The sequence below is a fragment of the Dermacentor andersoni genome, chromosome 1, assembly GCF_023375885.2.
Source record: "Dermacentor andersoni chromosome 1, qqDerAnde1_hic_scaffold, whole genome shotgun sequence".
Lineage (NCBI taxonomy): Eukaryota > Metazoa > Arthropoda > Arachnida > Ixodida > Ixodidae > Dermacentor > Dermacentor andersoni.
This window is the reverse complement of record NC_092814.1, coordinates 250,305,953-250,323,489: the sequence shown is the minus strand read 5'-3', so window position 1 is coordinate 250,323,489 and position 17,537 is coordinate 250,305,953. Positions and strand designations below refer to the sequence as shown.

General features: G+C 45.6%; 1 protein-coding gene across 1 annotated transcript in view; it reads right to left on the bottom strand.

Annotated features, from left to right (window-relative positions):
- Positions 1 to 425: 425 nt before the first annotated feature.
- The window catches only part of LOC140218639 (uncharacterized), an 87,715-nt gene continuing 70,603 nt past the window's right edge, over positions 426 to 17,537 (bottom strand). Inside the window, exon 4 of the mRNA XM_072288479.1 lies at positions 426 to 505. Coding sequence (XP_072144580.1) covers positions 426 to 505 — 80 coding nt within the window. The remainder of the gene's footprint in view (positions 506 to 17,537) is intronic.

The window sequence follows — 17,537 nt, the reverse complement described above, 5'->3', positions numbered from 1 at the left end:
CCTAAACGGTTCTGCCGAAGTACATGTCATCTTGGCTGACAACGGTAACTTTTACATTCATTTTGCGCAAGGACGTGAAAACCAGACTTTACTCTCTGTAACTTGCCAGTTTACTATTTTCCTTACCCTCTGTTGTAGATCCATCAGTAACCGTGAACGTGCTGCCGTCTTTCACTCGACTAATGCGCAGGAGCGTCGGTAATTTACCCTCTAATGGATTCGATGATATTTTTTTATCAATCACTGGACTAGTGAGAGTCAAGAGAAGGTACGATACAACTGCTAATGCGCGAAATTTAGGTCCGGACAAGGTGACGGTTGTTGCTGAGAAATAACGGACAGATTGTGAAATTGCAATGCATCGCATGTTCGGCCAGATCTTTTAAGTAGATCAGCTGGCAATGGAAGGTAACAGTGCTGCGTTGTTAGCCTGATGTAATGTCGGAACGCTTCTTGAACACGTGCAGCTTGGAGAGGTGGTCTCCTGACTTCACCTGTGACAAGGCTGCTCAATGTTGAGCGAGAGAATTCAAGGCATATACTCAGGCACCGAATAATCAGGCTTAGATGGTATTTGATCACACCTCTCAGGTAGGCCATACTGTAAAGACCGTGATTAGGCGATAGTCGGGTAAACAAGAGCAGAATAAATTTTAAGCAGCAAATCTGAGGCCGAATACACGAAGATTTTCGTTCGTAAGAGCTCTTTGCCATTGGCCGGCCGCCTACGATAACAAAATATCCAGAATCAGGATTGGCTGGAATTTTCTCTTACGGACAATGTTACCGTAAGAACGTTTTGTGAATATGAGCCCTGGAGGGGTATTCCGTAAGAGTCGACCTAGTGGACTGTCCATTTCGGCCGCTGCTGATGTGCTGATTGGATGGAGTTCTACGAGCGAGGAGACGAGCGTCCCCAGCCAATCAGCAGCGGTTGAAATGGACAGTCCACTAGGTGGACTCTCACAGAATATCCCCCCCCCCCCCCCACCTGAGATCCTATTCACAAAAAGCTTTTACGATATAAGTTTTTGCAAGAACACTTTTCAGCCAATCCTAATGCTGGACATATCAATAGCGAAGGGTGCCAGCCAATGGCAAAGAGGACGTACGAACGAAGAGCTTTGTGAATTGCCCCCTGATATGCTGCACCATTCAGCACCTGCAATGCACCGTAGCACGTTGAGAGTTCTATTGGCACGCTCCTATAGGTAAGATACATGGGAACTTCAAGGAAGAATGCGGTTCAAGGCAATTCCCATAAGTTGACGTGTCCGTACAACAGGCAAATATATCAGTCTGAGTCTCAGGTTGGCGAGGTGTCTTCTTGTGAAGTGCAATACAAATGCAGTGCAACTGTTAGGTGTAACACAAGCCCCGCCGAATTCAACAAAAAAATAAAAAGAAAACCGGAGCAGGGTGCCAATGCCTTCTCAATGGAGCCTACGTATTTCAACACATTCTGAGAAGGGGCGCTATAACGTAAGGCTATTACAAACTTTTATATTCAATTTCTGCAGTCAGCACTTCACGATTGGTCAAGATCCTCCCCCCTCCCTTCGCTTGTCCGTCACGCGACGTCAGCAAAACTGCGAGACCTCCCCATTTGATATGACGTGTACACGCTTACTATGCAGATTAGGTCGAAAAAAAAAAAAGAAAGACAATGATTTCCTATTCTGTGCTTTGTCACCATAACGTGTATGGACTATGGCTCTAAGTGGCCTCATTAGAAGAAGGAAAAGGGGGGAGAGGGGGGAGGCAGTAAATGACGTAGGATTTTGCAACATACGAAAAAAATCAGGGGCCAAGTTCATAAAGCTTTCCCTATGTAAGTGGTCTTTGTCGTTGGCTGAGATGTCCAGCATCAGAATTGGCTGAAATGTTCTCTTACGAACAATTCTAGCGTCAAACGCTTTTTTGTGAATATGGGCCCATAGGACCGAATTCACATAGCTTTTGTTCGTAAGTGTTCTTTGCCATTGGCCGGCTGTCTTCTCCAGGATTGGAGCATCAGGATTGGATGGCATTTGGCACTTACTAAACATTCTAGCGTACATACCTTTTTGTGAATGCGGGCCCTGGATCCGTGTTCACAAAAAGCTCTGACGCTAACATTTTTGTAAGAGCGAATTCCAGCCCATCGTGATATTGAATATATTACTATCGCTAAAGGCCTTACTCGTGTTATTAAGGTTCCTGCGGTCTGCGGGGCTTCACGATAGACTGTAAGAACGCCGCCCCCTACCACTCTGTAATGTACGAGGTTTGGTCGTGTTCGTCTCTATTTCTTTCTATCTCCCCCTTTCGCTCTCTTTCTCTTTTTATCCACCCTTCACCCTTCCCCCCGTGCAGGGTAGCCAACAGGAACTGCCTCTGGTTAACCTCCCTGCCTTTCTATGCATCCTTTTCTCTCTCTCTCTACTATCGAAGGCGGACGGCCATTGGCAAAAAGCATTCACGAACGAGAATATCTGAATTCTGTCCCTGAGCCCGTATTCACAAAAAGTTCTTACGCTAGAATTCTTCGTATGAGCGAATTCCAGCCAACCATGGCGGTGCACATATCCTTAGCAAACGCAGCTGACAAAGGCAAGGAACGCTTACGAACTAAAGGCTTTGCGAATTTGGCTTCTGCATTTTTAAAGATAAGTTAATGTACTATGTGCAAAAAGTGTTCGAATGGAGTACTAAATAAAGAATTTACAACAGTGTCGGAGTAGGGCACAAAATATCCGGTAAAGGAATTCGTTATTTGCAAATACTTGCAAGACAAATTTTGTTCCGAAGTTAAAAATAAATGAAGTTGTGGGGTCTAACGTCTCAAGACAACACACCTGCTATGAGGGATGCCAAAGTTTCGGGTCGTGGTTAACTTCAACGGCCTGGGGTTTTTTTACCGCGCATCTGAATCCCCAAATTGAAAAGAAAGCGAAACAAAGCTATTTGCTGCCCAATGACTTCACTGGATCGCAAAAGGAGTTGCTTCCAAAAGTTGTTTTCTCAGTTCGAGCTAAACTGCGATCGTTCACACACTTTTAAATGACCCGCGCTGCATTATGCACCGCCTTCCCTTCCTCACTTTTTAAGAGAGTACCAAAACATTCGCTCACGAATCCCGCCTTCCTCGAACGAATAGTTTGACGCTGTGCAGATTTGACATTTATTTCGCTGTGGCCATTGACGGAAAGATTGATGCGTGCGACGCGATTGAATTACAAAAAGAAGCAATGCGTCTCGAGTGAAAGCCTACGCTATTTTCACTCTTAGTGTGTGTGCCATGAAGTTCACGACATAAAGGGGCTTTTGGTGATGATTGAACCATTCGTTTCTTTTCTGTCGATAGAAATCTCTCCCTTGCTGCTGGTGCAAAAGAAAAGGCTCAACAAAAAAGAAAGCAAGATGCTGCTTGGTGAGAAAGGGGGTTGAGTTGAGTTGAGTGGTTGTAGGCTACTGGTGGGATTAGCCTTGCAGTAGCTGCCGGCAATTGCTCCACCGTAGCGACACTTAAAATACATAAATCATATAAATCAGACACAGACCTCACAACTACACTACACATAGTCACACCTAAGGTCACCATGTGGAGGCCAAATCCGTGTCCTGCAGGTAATTTAAAAGAAGGCGAGAAACCTCCTTCCTATCTAACCGGTTCCCGCGCGGGAAAACAATGTCCTGTATAGAACTGTGGGGAATTCCTGTCCTCTTGAGGGACCCGAATAACACGCTCCTTTCCGCGTCATACAGAGTACAGCACATAAGGTAATGTTCTATGTCACCGCACACACCACACGTTGAACATAATGGTGACAACGCCAGGCCAGTCTTACACATCCACGCAGGGGTACGAGCAGAGCCCGTGCGAATGCGGAGCAGTAAAGTGGCTTGGTTTCTTTTGAGACCCTTAGTCACACATGGCTTGTGAGGTGAGCTCCACAAAGAGTGGAAGTGGCACGACACCGCTTCTCTGAAGAGTCTCTTGTCCTCTTGAGGCACTTTTCTCAAAGGATTCCCAGACAGCGCTCTATGGGCAAGGCTGTCCGCCATCTCGTTGCCTATGATACCTATGTGCGAGGGCACCCATTGGAATCGTATGGAGAAGCCTTTGATAAGGAGAGTGTGCACCGAGCGTAGGGAGCTTAGACATAAAGCATCAGTAGGGAACCCATACTCTAACCTTTGAAGGGCGGATTTCGAATCTGTAAGAATGACTACGGGTTGAGGCGTACAAAGCCGTAGCTTTTTTAGGGCTGCCTCAATGGCAACGCTTTCGGCCGTTGTGGAGGACACGACTGTAGTGAAGCGAACCGACCAATCATACTTTAAAGCGGGAATATGAAAAGCAGCTGCACTAGATCCTCTGACCTTGTCCACAGAGCCATCAGTAAAAATATGAAGATGACGTGCATATTCAGTTTCAAGATGTTCCAGTACGAGCGAACGTGTTGCCGCCAAAGGAGAACTCCGCTTAGCACGAACGTGAGGAATTGTCAACGAACAATCGAGGCTCGCGAAAGACCAAGGTGGATTCAACCTCTTAGTTCGACCTCTAGCGTCAAGACCCAGGTAACCAATAGTATTAAGGGCCAAGTACGCTCGGGACTCGGATCTCTTTCGAAGGCTCTGTAGAAGGGCTCGACCGGCTATCGTCTGTTTGAGGCGGCCAATTTGCATCAATAGCCTTTGTGAAGCGACTAGGCTAAGAGGTCTCGATAGAGACTCATAAAGTACTGCATTATTAGGAGCAGACTGCGGAACGCCAAGAGCCCTCCTTAGGCCCTTTCTGTGCAAAACCTCAAGTCGTTCCAGCTGTGATAGTGAGGGGGAAATTAAAGGGAGCTGGTACATTATTCGATTCGTCACTAGTGCATCGTGCAGCCTGATCATTGAAGAAGGGTGATTTCCCCATTGCTCACTTGCAACTCTACGGATCACATTGAGACGCGGAGATAGTGATGTCACAATAGAGTCCACAGCTCGTCGCCACTGTAGACGGTAGTCAATAATTACGCCCAAAAAGCGTTTGTACTTCAATTGACGAAGGCAAGATTGATCAATGTCTATCTTCAGCCACGCATACCGTCTTCCTCTACCTGGAAACATGATGAAGCCAGATTTTTCCACCGAGAGAGTCAACCCTACACCTTGAAGGTAATTTTGAACTGAAAGTAAGGCCTGTCGAGCTATCAGAGCTAAACGCTTGTGTTGATATCCGCTTAACCAAATACAAATGTCGTCCGCGTATATCGACATATGGATATGCCTGCAATGTTTTTGCACTTCAGCGGGAAGACCAGCCATTACAACATTAAACAGCGTCGGGGAAAGAACACTTCCCTGAGGTACACCTCGCGATACCGCCCTTTCGGTGCTTATGGTACTTCCTAACCGCACTTGGATTTTACGATCACTGATAAGTGAGTGAATGAAGCGCAGAAGATAGCCCTGTACGCCTATGTCCATCAAGCTATTTAGTACTGAACTTTGAAGTACGTTATCATAAGCCTTTGATACGTCTAGGAAAATAGCTAGTGTTGAGAGGCCGAAAGCTCTTTGATGTTCAATGTGGCTTATCAAGTCCAAGACGCTATCTTGCGCGCTTAGACCTGTGCGGAATCCAGTCATGCATGTTGGCAGAGCCCTTCTATCTTCAAGCCACCATGATAAACGCTTACTTGCCAGCTTCTCCATGAGCTTAGCCACACACGACGTCAATGATACAGGTCGATACGAGGCCAAGTCTGTCATTTCTTTGCCGGGTTTCAGCACTGGGACAACACAAGCCACCTTCCATGAAGGAGGGACGTCGCCAGTCTCCCATACTCGATTGAGAAAGCTTAGGAGCATCTTCCGGTGTTCTAGAGGTAGGTTCTGCATCATCTGGTTGGTAATGTCGTCAGGACCTGGTGCACATCGACGCCGCAGGCTGCTGAGTGCTGTCTGTAGCTCTCGAAGTGTGAACGGGGCGTCCATAACAGACGTAGATGTTGCAGGCCGAGCGCACTGATGAATTCCTGAGCTTGCACGTACAAATGCATCTGCAAATTCCTCTGCCAAGCAAGCGAGAGGTTTCTGCTTTAGCAGTGCAAGCGCTTCGAAAGGCTTACGAGGACGAGAATCACCAGCAAGGCTGCCAATGACTCGCCAAATTCTCGTCATTGGTGAAAAAACAGACAAGCTGGCGCAGAAGGACGCCCACTGCGACCTACAGAGCTTGTTCGTATGGCGACGAATGGCAGAGTTAAGCCTGTTATAGGTCGTCTTCAAGGATCTGTCGTCCTTCTTCCGCATCATTTGTCGCTCCGCCCTTCTGCGCGCTGCGCAAAGGTTCCTGAGTTTTAAATCTGGAGTCGGAAAATGATTAGGCAACTTGACCGCCGTGGTAGCTGCCATCTTGCCATAAATCATTTTTTCTATCACATCTCCAGAAACACGTGCAAGTTGCTCCCTGTATTTGTCCCAATTAACAACATGGCTTCTTTTAGTGCCGCGCGTATTGAAGTCGGCAGTAAACACAAAAATTGGGTAGTGATCACTTCCCATGCGGTCAGGTGCAGTTGACCACTTCACACGAATGTCAGGTGAATGCAGAGTGAGGTCTATAGATGTGGCTGAGGCGGGAGGCCGGAAGAAAGTGGGACTTCCGTCATTGGCCACGCACAGGTCCAAACTGTCGATAACTTCTACCAGTTCGCGTCCGCGGGAGTCTGTGTTCCTGTCACCCCAGACCGAGTGATGGGCGTTGAAGTCACCGCAGATAATTCGGGGCGCTGGGCAACGGTCACAAAGCTGCTGGAGAAACAAATCCATTGCTACCTTCTTCCGCGGAGACACGTATACGGATGCAACTGAAAGAGTTCGAAAGCCGAGCCGTATCTTCACAGCCGCTACCTCAATGCTATCGGTGCAAAGATCGGTAACGTTCACAGCCACATGAGGAATCTCTCTTCGTACGTAAAGGGCGGCACTTCCTGTGGGAAATGACTTTATGCTGCAATTCTTGTGCGCAACATATCCAGTCAAAGATCTCCCCCTTGGTAGGCCAGCCTCCGAGAGCGCCAATACTGGAACACAAGTTTCTTTCAAAAATAATTTCAGTTCTGCTAATCGACTTAGAATCCCAGCGCAGTTCCATTGCATAATAAACGGCACTTTTCGGTGATTTTTGGTTGCACGAGGTTGAAGAAAACTAGCCATATTATAAGGCAAAGTTCGCTGCGAAGGCGGTAATCATGGACTCAAACGAAAGAACGAGCTGTAGAAAGGTCTTCAGGGTGCCAGCCTGCATCGCTTGAACATAGGAGCGGAGGACTTCAAACAGAACTCGCAGAAGGTCGGACAGATCCCGATTTTTGAGCTCCTTATTTTGTTGAACGCACTGCCTCACCACTTCAACAAAAGATGCGGACTGGGACTCACTCTTCGTCGCTGCAGCTGGTTTCTTCGTCTCTTTTGAGGCAAGGGAATGTCCTCCTTGGCTTCGAGTCTGGTTGTGATCTGGTCGCTGAGGAACTTGGACAGTTTTGGTTGAAGCAGATCGAACAACCGACTCACTCACAGAGGACTTTGCCGTCTTGCTAGGGTCTGGTCGCTCACTGACGTCGCTTGTTACCAAGCCACGAACTTCCGACTCTAACGCAGGGAACTCAACTTCCGACTCTAACGCAGGGAACTTGTCACTTCCAGGTGTCGGCTTCTCAGTAGGTCGTGGTTTGGGACCACTAATGAAGGACACTCGACGGTGTAAGGCGCTTACACGGAAGGGGCAGCCACCGAAACTCGCTGGATGGTCGCCCCCACAATTAGCGCAAGCAAAATCTGCCTTGCAGGCTTTGTAATCGTGGGCGCCACCACATCGTTTGCAACGTTGATCTTTGATGCAAACTTTGGCGCATCATACGTGAAACGTATGATGCGCCGGGTGGAAACTCAAGAAAAAGAATGGGCAGCGAAGCCTACTACCTCTGTTGTGCTAACGTTTGCTCCCAACACCGAGCGCCCAGAGAAAATTAACCTCGGTTTCACCAAGCATGCAGTCAAAGAATTCGTTGAAACTCCTCCCCGATGCTTTAAGTGCCAACGCTTTGGTGAGAAAGGAACACACCTTATTTTATTACGAGCCAACTCTGGTGCAGCTTGCACGGCCGCTCCTGCGAATAACTGTGCGCGGGCACATGGCAAAACTATCCTGTTTCTTCTTGCTCGCGCACTCTCAGAATGAAACCACTGAGGCGAGTTATTGCCGTGGCGCGTGATCCTCGCATCTAAGCAAAGGCACAGGTGGGACGGCCAGAGCAGGTGCGTTGGGCGCCGGCTTTAAAGGGCCTCATCCTTCGCGGGAGTCTCACAGGGCGCGCCAGCGAGGAAGGACGGACGTTACATCTCCTCGTGCGCGCTCCATGCACTGATTTAACGCGGGCGTTGTTGACTGCTGCTACGGTGCCAAGTGGCGTCTTATGCTCTGCTGTCGTATAGAAGCAGAAAAAAGTTAATAAAGAAGCAGGCTAAGTCATGTAGCTGTCGTTCTATGTTGAATGTTTCCACAAATACAAATTATATTAACAAATTTGCCAGCTGTTGTATCCGTGAAAGGTGCAACGTACAATATCATATGTCCTCGTTGCATGCAGATGTTATACCACGAATGCCTAGAGGCACAGTCTTTATTCATCGCTACATACCTTTAGCAGAAAGGAAATTCACTCTCAGAACATCTTCCCATAGTTTGTATTGTGGCGTTCGATTGTAATATACTGATTAGTTAGCAGTAATTAGTAATAAGGTCATGTTAACGGCATCTGGTTAAATAAGCCTCATAGGCTATGCCATTTGGAGTAGTATAGGAAACAGAGGCCTCGTTTTTCGCACCAATTCAAACTTCACTTGCTCAAAATTCTGTACCCGCGCTGATAACAACAGTTGTTTAGGAGCTAGCATAACTGGACATTTTGTGAGTGTTTCAGCACGCCGAACACCTGGTAATGGTTGTAGCGGCACAACCATCAACAGCACGGCATCCAAAAAAGACGATAATAAAAACGAACAGCTGTCACAGCAGCTCGAGCATCGTCACCACGTCCAGCCCGCCTCACTAAGGTTCACCGGACGACCATGGCCTGACGCCTTCGCGCTGAACGACGTCTGCCGCCGCGCATGAATTTACAAAGACAATCTCCTACACGATGTTGGAATATTTTCAGGCATTGGATGCTCAGCTGCGCACATCACTGTCGCGTCTTATTCCTTTTTTTTCTAGCTGTCAAACTTTCTCTTCTTTCTTCTACCGCGAACCTCCATCCATACACCCGCGCAGATGATGGATAGATTAACTGAATGATTGATGTTCTCATTCATTTCTTCAATCAGCCGGTTACTGACCGACAGCGAAGAAAGAATATCGGGAGAATTGCAGCGAAAAAGAAAACACAAAGGCGCACTGCGTTGAGGACAAGTTGGTTCACATTAAAAAAATAATGTACAGCGCAATATTCTACAAGAAAGTGGAGAGGAGAGATAGGATAGGACCGATCAGTTTGCGTTCTTTCCGATCCTATCTCTCTTTTTTATATCCTATCTCAGTTTTCGCCCTTCCTGTTGCATTTATCGCATTACAGTTAGTCACGCTTCACTTACGTATGCAATAAGAAGGAAGCTCCGAACGGAGAGGCTAACGCAGGTACAGTAAAACTTAAGTTAAAGTCGACCGGTTGTCCCTAAAATCCTTGCGCTGTCGTCGCGCTTCTCTGCAGCCAGCAATTTTTGCTGCTTTCGGTTATGCCTGCTACTTGCCTGGGTTCGCACAAAATTGCAGATCACTCTTCTGTTTGGCTGCACTTTCGGAAGCAGTTCTCGAGAGTGCCGTGCGCTGTGCCGTACACACTCACGTTGTTGAGTGTGCAGTGCGCCACCTGCGGGCCTCGGCGGCTCTTGTACTAGCCCAAAAACGTGCTAGCCAATCACGTTCCCTCATGTAGTTGGCGTCACGGTGGAGGCGAACGTCTCTCAATGTGGGTGTCTCTCAGGAACTGTCTTGGAGAGCAGAGGCACAGAGGGCAGGTGAAATGCAGTTTTGTGGACAGAGCTTGAGTTAAATTCGTATGTTGTATCGGTAGGATAGCACACCACCGATCACTGTACGTCTTTGCCCATCAGTCTACTTGAGACGAGCGGTTGGCAAAACGAAAGCTTCTGCCAGCTGCTATGCCTGCAGCGCTCATTTCTGCCTTTATCACTCTGCGCCACTAGCTGCCTTTTAACGCGACAGCGTTAAGGGCCCCGTGTCGCAGAAAATCCAATGCCGGCGTCGGCGTCCGGCGCCAGCGTCCCCGTGAGCGAGAATTCCCATATAGATTTAGGTGTATGTATAAGCCACGACTTGCTATATATGACATGAGGTATATGCGGGTTATATTGCCACACCATTCTATCACTAAAGTTGCTCATACCTTGTCTGAAATTATTGACAAAGTTATTACTCGGAATTTTGAGAATGACAGCCCGCAAACAAATTTCATGAAACAAGACGCTAACAGCGGATATCTATTATGTTAAATTTTCTCACGCTGAAATATTAAAAAATGCAAAAAAAAACCAACAATGACCTCAAAATGATGGAATTTTTTTGGCGCGGCTGTGCGTGGAATCGGCCCACGCAAGAGGCCACGTTTCTACCAGAAAACTCACCTTCGTGCATGGGGTTCGCTAGCAGCGTTTCTTGGTAAACATTACGTTTACATAAGCTACAGTTGCCGGGAATCGTCAGAAGCAGTCAGGAATCTTTAAATGCTATCGCGTTCCACTCGTAAAGGCGAAGCTTAAGCGTCCTTGAAATTTTTTATTTGTCTTGGCCATTAAGACTAGACAAGTCACCATTTTTGGTTACTTTAATCCTAGCACTATGGAATTTTGTACATTTGTTCGGAAAGGCAAGCAAAGTTAATTCTGCAATGTCGCGTCCTTGGTTGTGTCTTAACATTGCGGAATAAAATGAACCAACTAGCCCAACAACAAGTATTGAAATAAAGTTAATTTAGTTGCATGTACTCGTATCAGTGAAGTTTGTTTGCAGTTATTGTTAAACACTGTGCCAAAATAATGCAAGAGGGTATGCAGAGATCCGCTTGAACTTGTTGCATGATATCACCTATTAGCACTCTTATAGATGTGCCATTTGGTGATTGACTGCAAGTAATGCGCCGCAAGTTCAGGATATTTAGTACACTAAAACCAATCTGAACCGGGATAGTAGAGAGTGCAGTTGAGCGCCGTTAGTTGAGTTAGTCAGGGGATTGGTTATTGCTCAGAGCAAGAAACAAAGTTACCCTCTGAACTAATGGTCGTGTGGGCTCACAATAAACTGACGTTGCCCTATTTCAACGTCCATGTCTTTTCTTTTCAATTCATAGAGGCAGTCTTTGGGCTATAAGTGTGGGTACAAAGCCTTGTCTAAGAACGGGTGCTTTAGTTCGACGTTTTTGCATGCGGTTTTTGTTCTCATGATTCAAATTTGACATATGCGCACGCACTCTGAAAACTTCTACACCCTTTGGGACTATCCGGTCCCCAAGCAATGTTCGTCATCTCTCTCGCCTGCATTTGTTTGTTTTACCATTCTGCACTGACTACTTTCCTGCCAAGAACGCTATGTTACGCTGATACGCGCGTGCTGATCGTGACCAGCATGTACCAGTATAGCGCTGCGCTAAAGCAAGAAAATGCACCCAAGATAGATGAATATTATTGTTTGGGGACAAGATAAACCCCAAAGGTGCATACTTTTCTCAGAGTGTAAGACTACTCTTGCGGCTTGTGAAATACCAAGGCGCCTGAATGTGATGAAGGTTCGTGACGTAAAACTTAACAACTGCGCTCAGCAGCTGTAAGATTATTTTTCATTGTTATTTTACCCGTTTAAACACAAGTAACATTCAAAACGTATTTCCTACATAGTAATTTCATAGGATATTGCACCTCGTTTAGTATAACCTGGCTCCGGGAACAGTATACATCGAAGCTGGCGTAATGACGCGCGGGATTATGGCTCCGAATTGCGCACCTCTTAATTACAGACGTCGTAGGGGCGGCTATCAGCTCGCAGCGCTGTGCCAAAACACGCTTGGGTTAGATTTTGAAAGGTCGGTTCGCGCGAAGCAACAACGCATGGCTTCAGGTTGGCTTTCGAGGTTGAAACAGTAAGGCTTGTCGCATTTATTGAATTTAACTAACCCGCGGTGAACAGCGCTATATTTGTCGGTGGCACGCTTACCAAAACAACAACATGGCATATCAAAGCTTCACAACGCTGAATCAACCAGGAAAGGGCGCCTTTCACCGCACAGCCGACTTCGCCATACCGCTAGCAATACACAAGGGATGCAATTCGATTAGAAGCCTAGGCGTGGCTTGCATCCTGCACTCCACTAGACAACCGGCGGTGTGGTTATTATCAGAAGCGAGCGGCGGGAATCACATTAGCGAGGCGCAGCTGCCCTTGACCCGCGGAAAACTATCCGTTCTATACGATTCGTCAGGTTGCTTCCATCACGGCGCAGGGCGTGTACGACCGCATGTATCGGACGTGCTTGTTGACAACGGCTGGGGGATGCGCATGAAAGCGCACACTATGAGAGGTGCACTGCACACACCGCAATAGCCCCCTTTCTCTCTCGCGACTTCACAGAAAGGTCTGAGCCTCGTCCCTTTCTCTGGAAAAGCAATGCTCATGCCAGCCGGGAAAGCAAATTGGGTTTAGGAATAGGGAGATCACGACACTGGCACGAAAAATGTTCCAGATGATGAATGCAGTGGAACTGACCATACTTCTTGTTGTCATTCATCGCATCACAAATTGCCTCTGCAGAAAGCTTGACAGAATGAAAAGTGCGAAAAGCGTTACGCAGTGTGAAAGCAAGCATACATCAATGGGAACAACGGCTTCAGTGAGCAGGACGACGGGGCCAGGGTCATTTCAAAGATAACGAGTAGAACACGTAGACGGAGAAGACGATCTGTGGTGGTCGTGGCTTCATCAAAGTTGGGCACAAGCGATGACCATCTTCCTATATATTTTTTTAGCTTGTGTACCCGTTTACTCAAAATACTATGCATTCTAATGCGTTTGTTGATTGCAGCCCATTTTAAAAGGTCTTACAAACGGCTTTATCTAATAAGCTATAGAATAACGAAGAAGAAAAGGCCATAAATTAATTTTATGTTTTAAAAGATTCCGTAAAGAAGTCTCGATTCACTGTGTCCGCCACTAAAAGAGGGTCTGCTAACCCTATGTGGAACACGGAGTGATCACGTGGTTGCAGGATAAGAAAAGCAACGCTGCGAAAAGTAGTTCAGAACCAGTGTCCTAGCAACTGGAAAGTGTATAAGTTCGTGGCAGCAACACACATCTAAAAAAACAGTTGAAATACGAAATACAGCTTTGATTGTAAGCTATTGAACTTTAGTTCAATGTCCACCAACAGAAAAGCTTTCTTTCGATTTTTGAGAAGTTAAAAAGGTCATTCCGTCACAAATAAAAGTTGTCTCTGTGGTCCAAACACCCTGCGGATTGGCCAAATTACTGAAAGATATTGTTTTTTATTGATATGATATAAGGAGATGTTGACGCACAATTTAAGGTGCCGGCTGCTCCTTATCTCTTGAATGGTTCCAGCATACAACATACAGGGTTGAAGATTACATATGGAATAACCTTTTCACACAAGCACCAGGACTTATCACGCAACCATTTCACAGGAAGACTATGACGTAAGAAACACATGGTCCATACAATATACAAGTTAAATGACGCCACAGTTCTTTAGAAGAATGTCTCAAAAATACAAATGATACTGTCGCCTAATAACACAGTGTCTAGTCTGCGGGTGGTACATACATCATGTAAATGCCTTATCACATATAGTCACAACAGTACAATCAACATAACATAATTCACAAACACTTGCATATATACAGTGACATTGAAATGAAGGGAACAATAAAAGCGTTAATAACGTCCAACAATGCCGCTGTCTTCAAGAAAAGTCTTTAGTGCTTTTAAAGCGCTCTTCTGCAAGGACGTTGTTGGCCAAGGACCCGATACTTTCTTTAAACTAAAAGGTTTGCGGTCTAATTTAATTAGGGCTGACTTAAGTCGGCATCTCGGTGTGTCGTGATGTGGGCGATCTAGAAGGAGGTGATATATATCTTCGTCTACAAATCCACAATCACATTCGGGGGTTTCCGCACTGCCAATTCTGTGTAAGAAATGCTTTGTGTAGGCAGTACCTAGCCTTAATCGATCAATAAGGGTTTCCATAGTTCTGTCTAATGACAATGAAAATTTGAATTCAATAAACGGATCAATATGGTATGAGTCCGAGCTCTTAGAATTCTGGTCAAACCAAGTGTTTCTACACATTTTGAAAGCCGTTGTCCTTATAATGCAGCGTAATTCATTATTTGGTATTGGGAGCGGAACCGCATCATCTTTGAGGGGCAGATGTGCTTGTCTTGCTGCTTCATCGGCTGCTCTGTTGCCAGGAATGTTACAATGCCCTGGTATCCACTGGAATGCTATTGTATGTTTCGCTTCGCTTGCCTTTGTGAGGTGTTTAAGTGTTTCATATATTATACTATCACTGAATGTTTTCCCTTTTGTGCTGCAGAGTGATGTTAGAGCCGCCTGTGAATCGCTGAAAATTACCCGTTTTTGTGCATCTCTTACTGGCAACGTAAATTTTATCGCACATAGGATTGCGAACCGTTCAGCCGTTATGGACGAAGTCGGACGAAATAACTTAAATGATTCTTGTTTGTTGAGGTGCGGTACAATGAATGATGAAGTTGAAGAGGTTGCTGTACTGGAGCCGTCAGTATAGACGTGTGTCTATCCTGAATACTACCGCATATATACCTGATAAAGTGCTAGTTGTTGAGCAGCTTAAATGAACATGTCTCTTTTTCTGAATATCCCATCTACTGACAATTCGATTTTTGGAACTGTAAGCAGCCATGGAGAATTTTCGAGGTCTGAGTTCCAAAATTCATTTCTTCGCAATATGTGAAGATTTTCTCGAATGTCTATATGAACATAACTTCTATCTCGTTTCATTATGTCGAGAGCCAATGGGTGGCTTTTATGCTGTGTTTGAAGACGGAAATAATGTCGGCATGTTTCTGTAGTTCGCATACCTGGAAATAGTGATTGGCGAGCCTCAGCTATTACAAGAGAGCTAGAAGTCGCTCGTGGAACTCCTAGACATATGCGTAGTCCTCTAGCTAAAAGTCTTTGAAGTCGCTCTTCTGACGTGTGGGAAAGTCCGTGTAAGATGGGCGCGGAATACGCAATTTTTTGTCATATTAATGCATTGTAAACAGTCAGCATGGACCATACTGATCCGCCCCATGATGTGCCTGCAAGTCTGCGAACTACAGTCACTACGGAATTGACCTCGTTTTCGAGTTTTTTTATTTGGGGTGCCCCGTATAGCTGCCTATCAAGTATTATGCCAAGAAATCGATGCTTTGTGACAATCATTAGAGGGTGCCCTTCCAGATTAAGAGTTAAATTTGTTAACTGCCTCCGAGTGAAGGGCAATACAGCTGTCTTTGCGTGTGATAAAACTATTCCTCTCTATCTCTCTCTTGGTTAATGATAACTTAATGAATATAATTAATGATAATAATTAAATTGGTTAATGATATTTATGCCGTCTTGCAATGCCATCTGAAGTAGTTGAGCCCCTGATGTCACTCAGATGTCCAAATACACACATCATCTGCATACAGTAAAAACTTTAACTGTGATAGCAGTCTTCTTGTTAAATCAGCCATGACGCAGTTAAAAAGAAAGGGGCTGAGCACGCTTCCCTGTGGTACTCCCTGTTTGACAACATGTTCAGCACTCTTTCCTTCACCCGTCTGAACAAATATATTGCGACCTGATAAAAATTCAGGAATCCATCGCAAGGACCTGCCAGACAGTCCAAGTTCCAACATACTTAGCAGAACATGAACGTGACTAACAGTGTCAAATGCCCTCTTGATGTCTAGGAATACTGCCATCATCATGTTTCCACGTACACGCTCGTGTTCCACACAGGTTACTGTATCTAATATTGCATCCAATGTGCATCTATGTTTTCTAAAACCTACTAAGTAGTTGGACAACACATCCGTTTCATTACACCACCATTGAAGTCGCGCGTCAATCATTTTCTCCATTACTTTGCATAAACAACTTGTCAAACTGACTGGGCGGAAGGATTCAAGGCACAAGGGCGTCTTACCCGGTGTTAAAATTGGTTTGATTTGAGCGACTTTCCAAGAGTCAGGTACAGTTTCTTCTATCCATAAATTATTATAGATGTCTAAGAGAGCATTTGTACCTGTTGGTCCGAGGTTTCTTAGCATATTGTACGTAATGTCGTCCGGCCCAGCGGTGGACTTTTGGCGACATGATGCAATTGCACATTGAAGCTCGCTTAATGTGAAAGTATGATCTAACTGAGGATGTTGGGCCCAGTAGCAAGCAGTAATTTTCTGCTTAGCTAACACTACTGAAATATCAAATTGTACACATCGCGATGAAAAAGCAGGTCTGGAAATAAGCTCACAAAATTCGTCTGCAACTATTATCTCACACGTGTCTCGAGCTACAGCGAGAGCACGAAATGGGAAGCTCTGTGTTACAGGTCCGCTTAAAGAACGAATTACTAGAAAAATTCGTGGGACAGACGTGTGAGGAGACACCGTGCCGCAGAAATCGCGCCAGCGCCGTTTGCCTAAGTTTTCCATTCGTCTGCGCATTACATTGCGTATTTTCTGAGCGTTTCTGTATGCTTCTAAACTTCCGCTCCGTCGGTACGCTCTTTCGGATCGGCGTGTGACAGCTCTTAGGTGGTCATACTCTCCGTCAACTGCAGCATATTTTTTTCGAATTGAGACCTTATTTGTGCATATGCTCATATTATCCTGCAAAAATTCTGTAAATCTTTCCACTGTTGCATGTTGATTAGTTTGATCCGTTAGGCCGTACCGAAAAGCTTGCCAGTTGGTTAGTCTGCTGTAACGCCTGATATCATAGTGCATGCTAGGGTGATTTACAAGGATGGGAAAATGATCATTTCCGCGCGTTTCCATATCTGTTGTCCATCCCACACCATTCACTGGATCATGTGAACACAGGGTAACATCTATGCAGCTTGAATAATTATATCCACGAAGAAATGTTGGCGACCCATCGTTTAAAACAGTGAAGTTGCATTTATCTATGGCGCACTCAATAACGTTACCACGTGCATCCCAATGACTACTGCCCCAGATGATGTGTCCATTGAAGTCACCACATATAAATACATTAGAATGACCTATTTTGAAGATATCCACTAGTGCTTCTACTGAAATCTGGTTTGAAGGTTGTAGATATAGATTAATCACTGTTACGCAGAGCTTGCCAAAGGATATTTTACATGCGATGAATTCCGGGAAGTCTGAATCACTGGACTGAATTTGATAAGATGGCAGGTCCTTTCTCACGCACA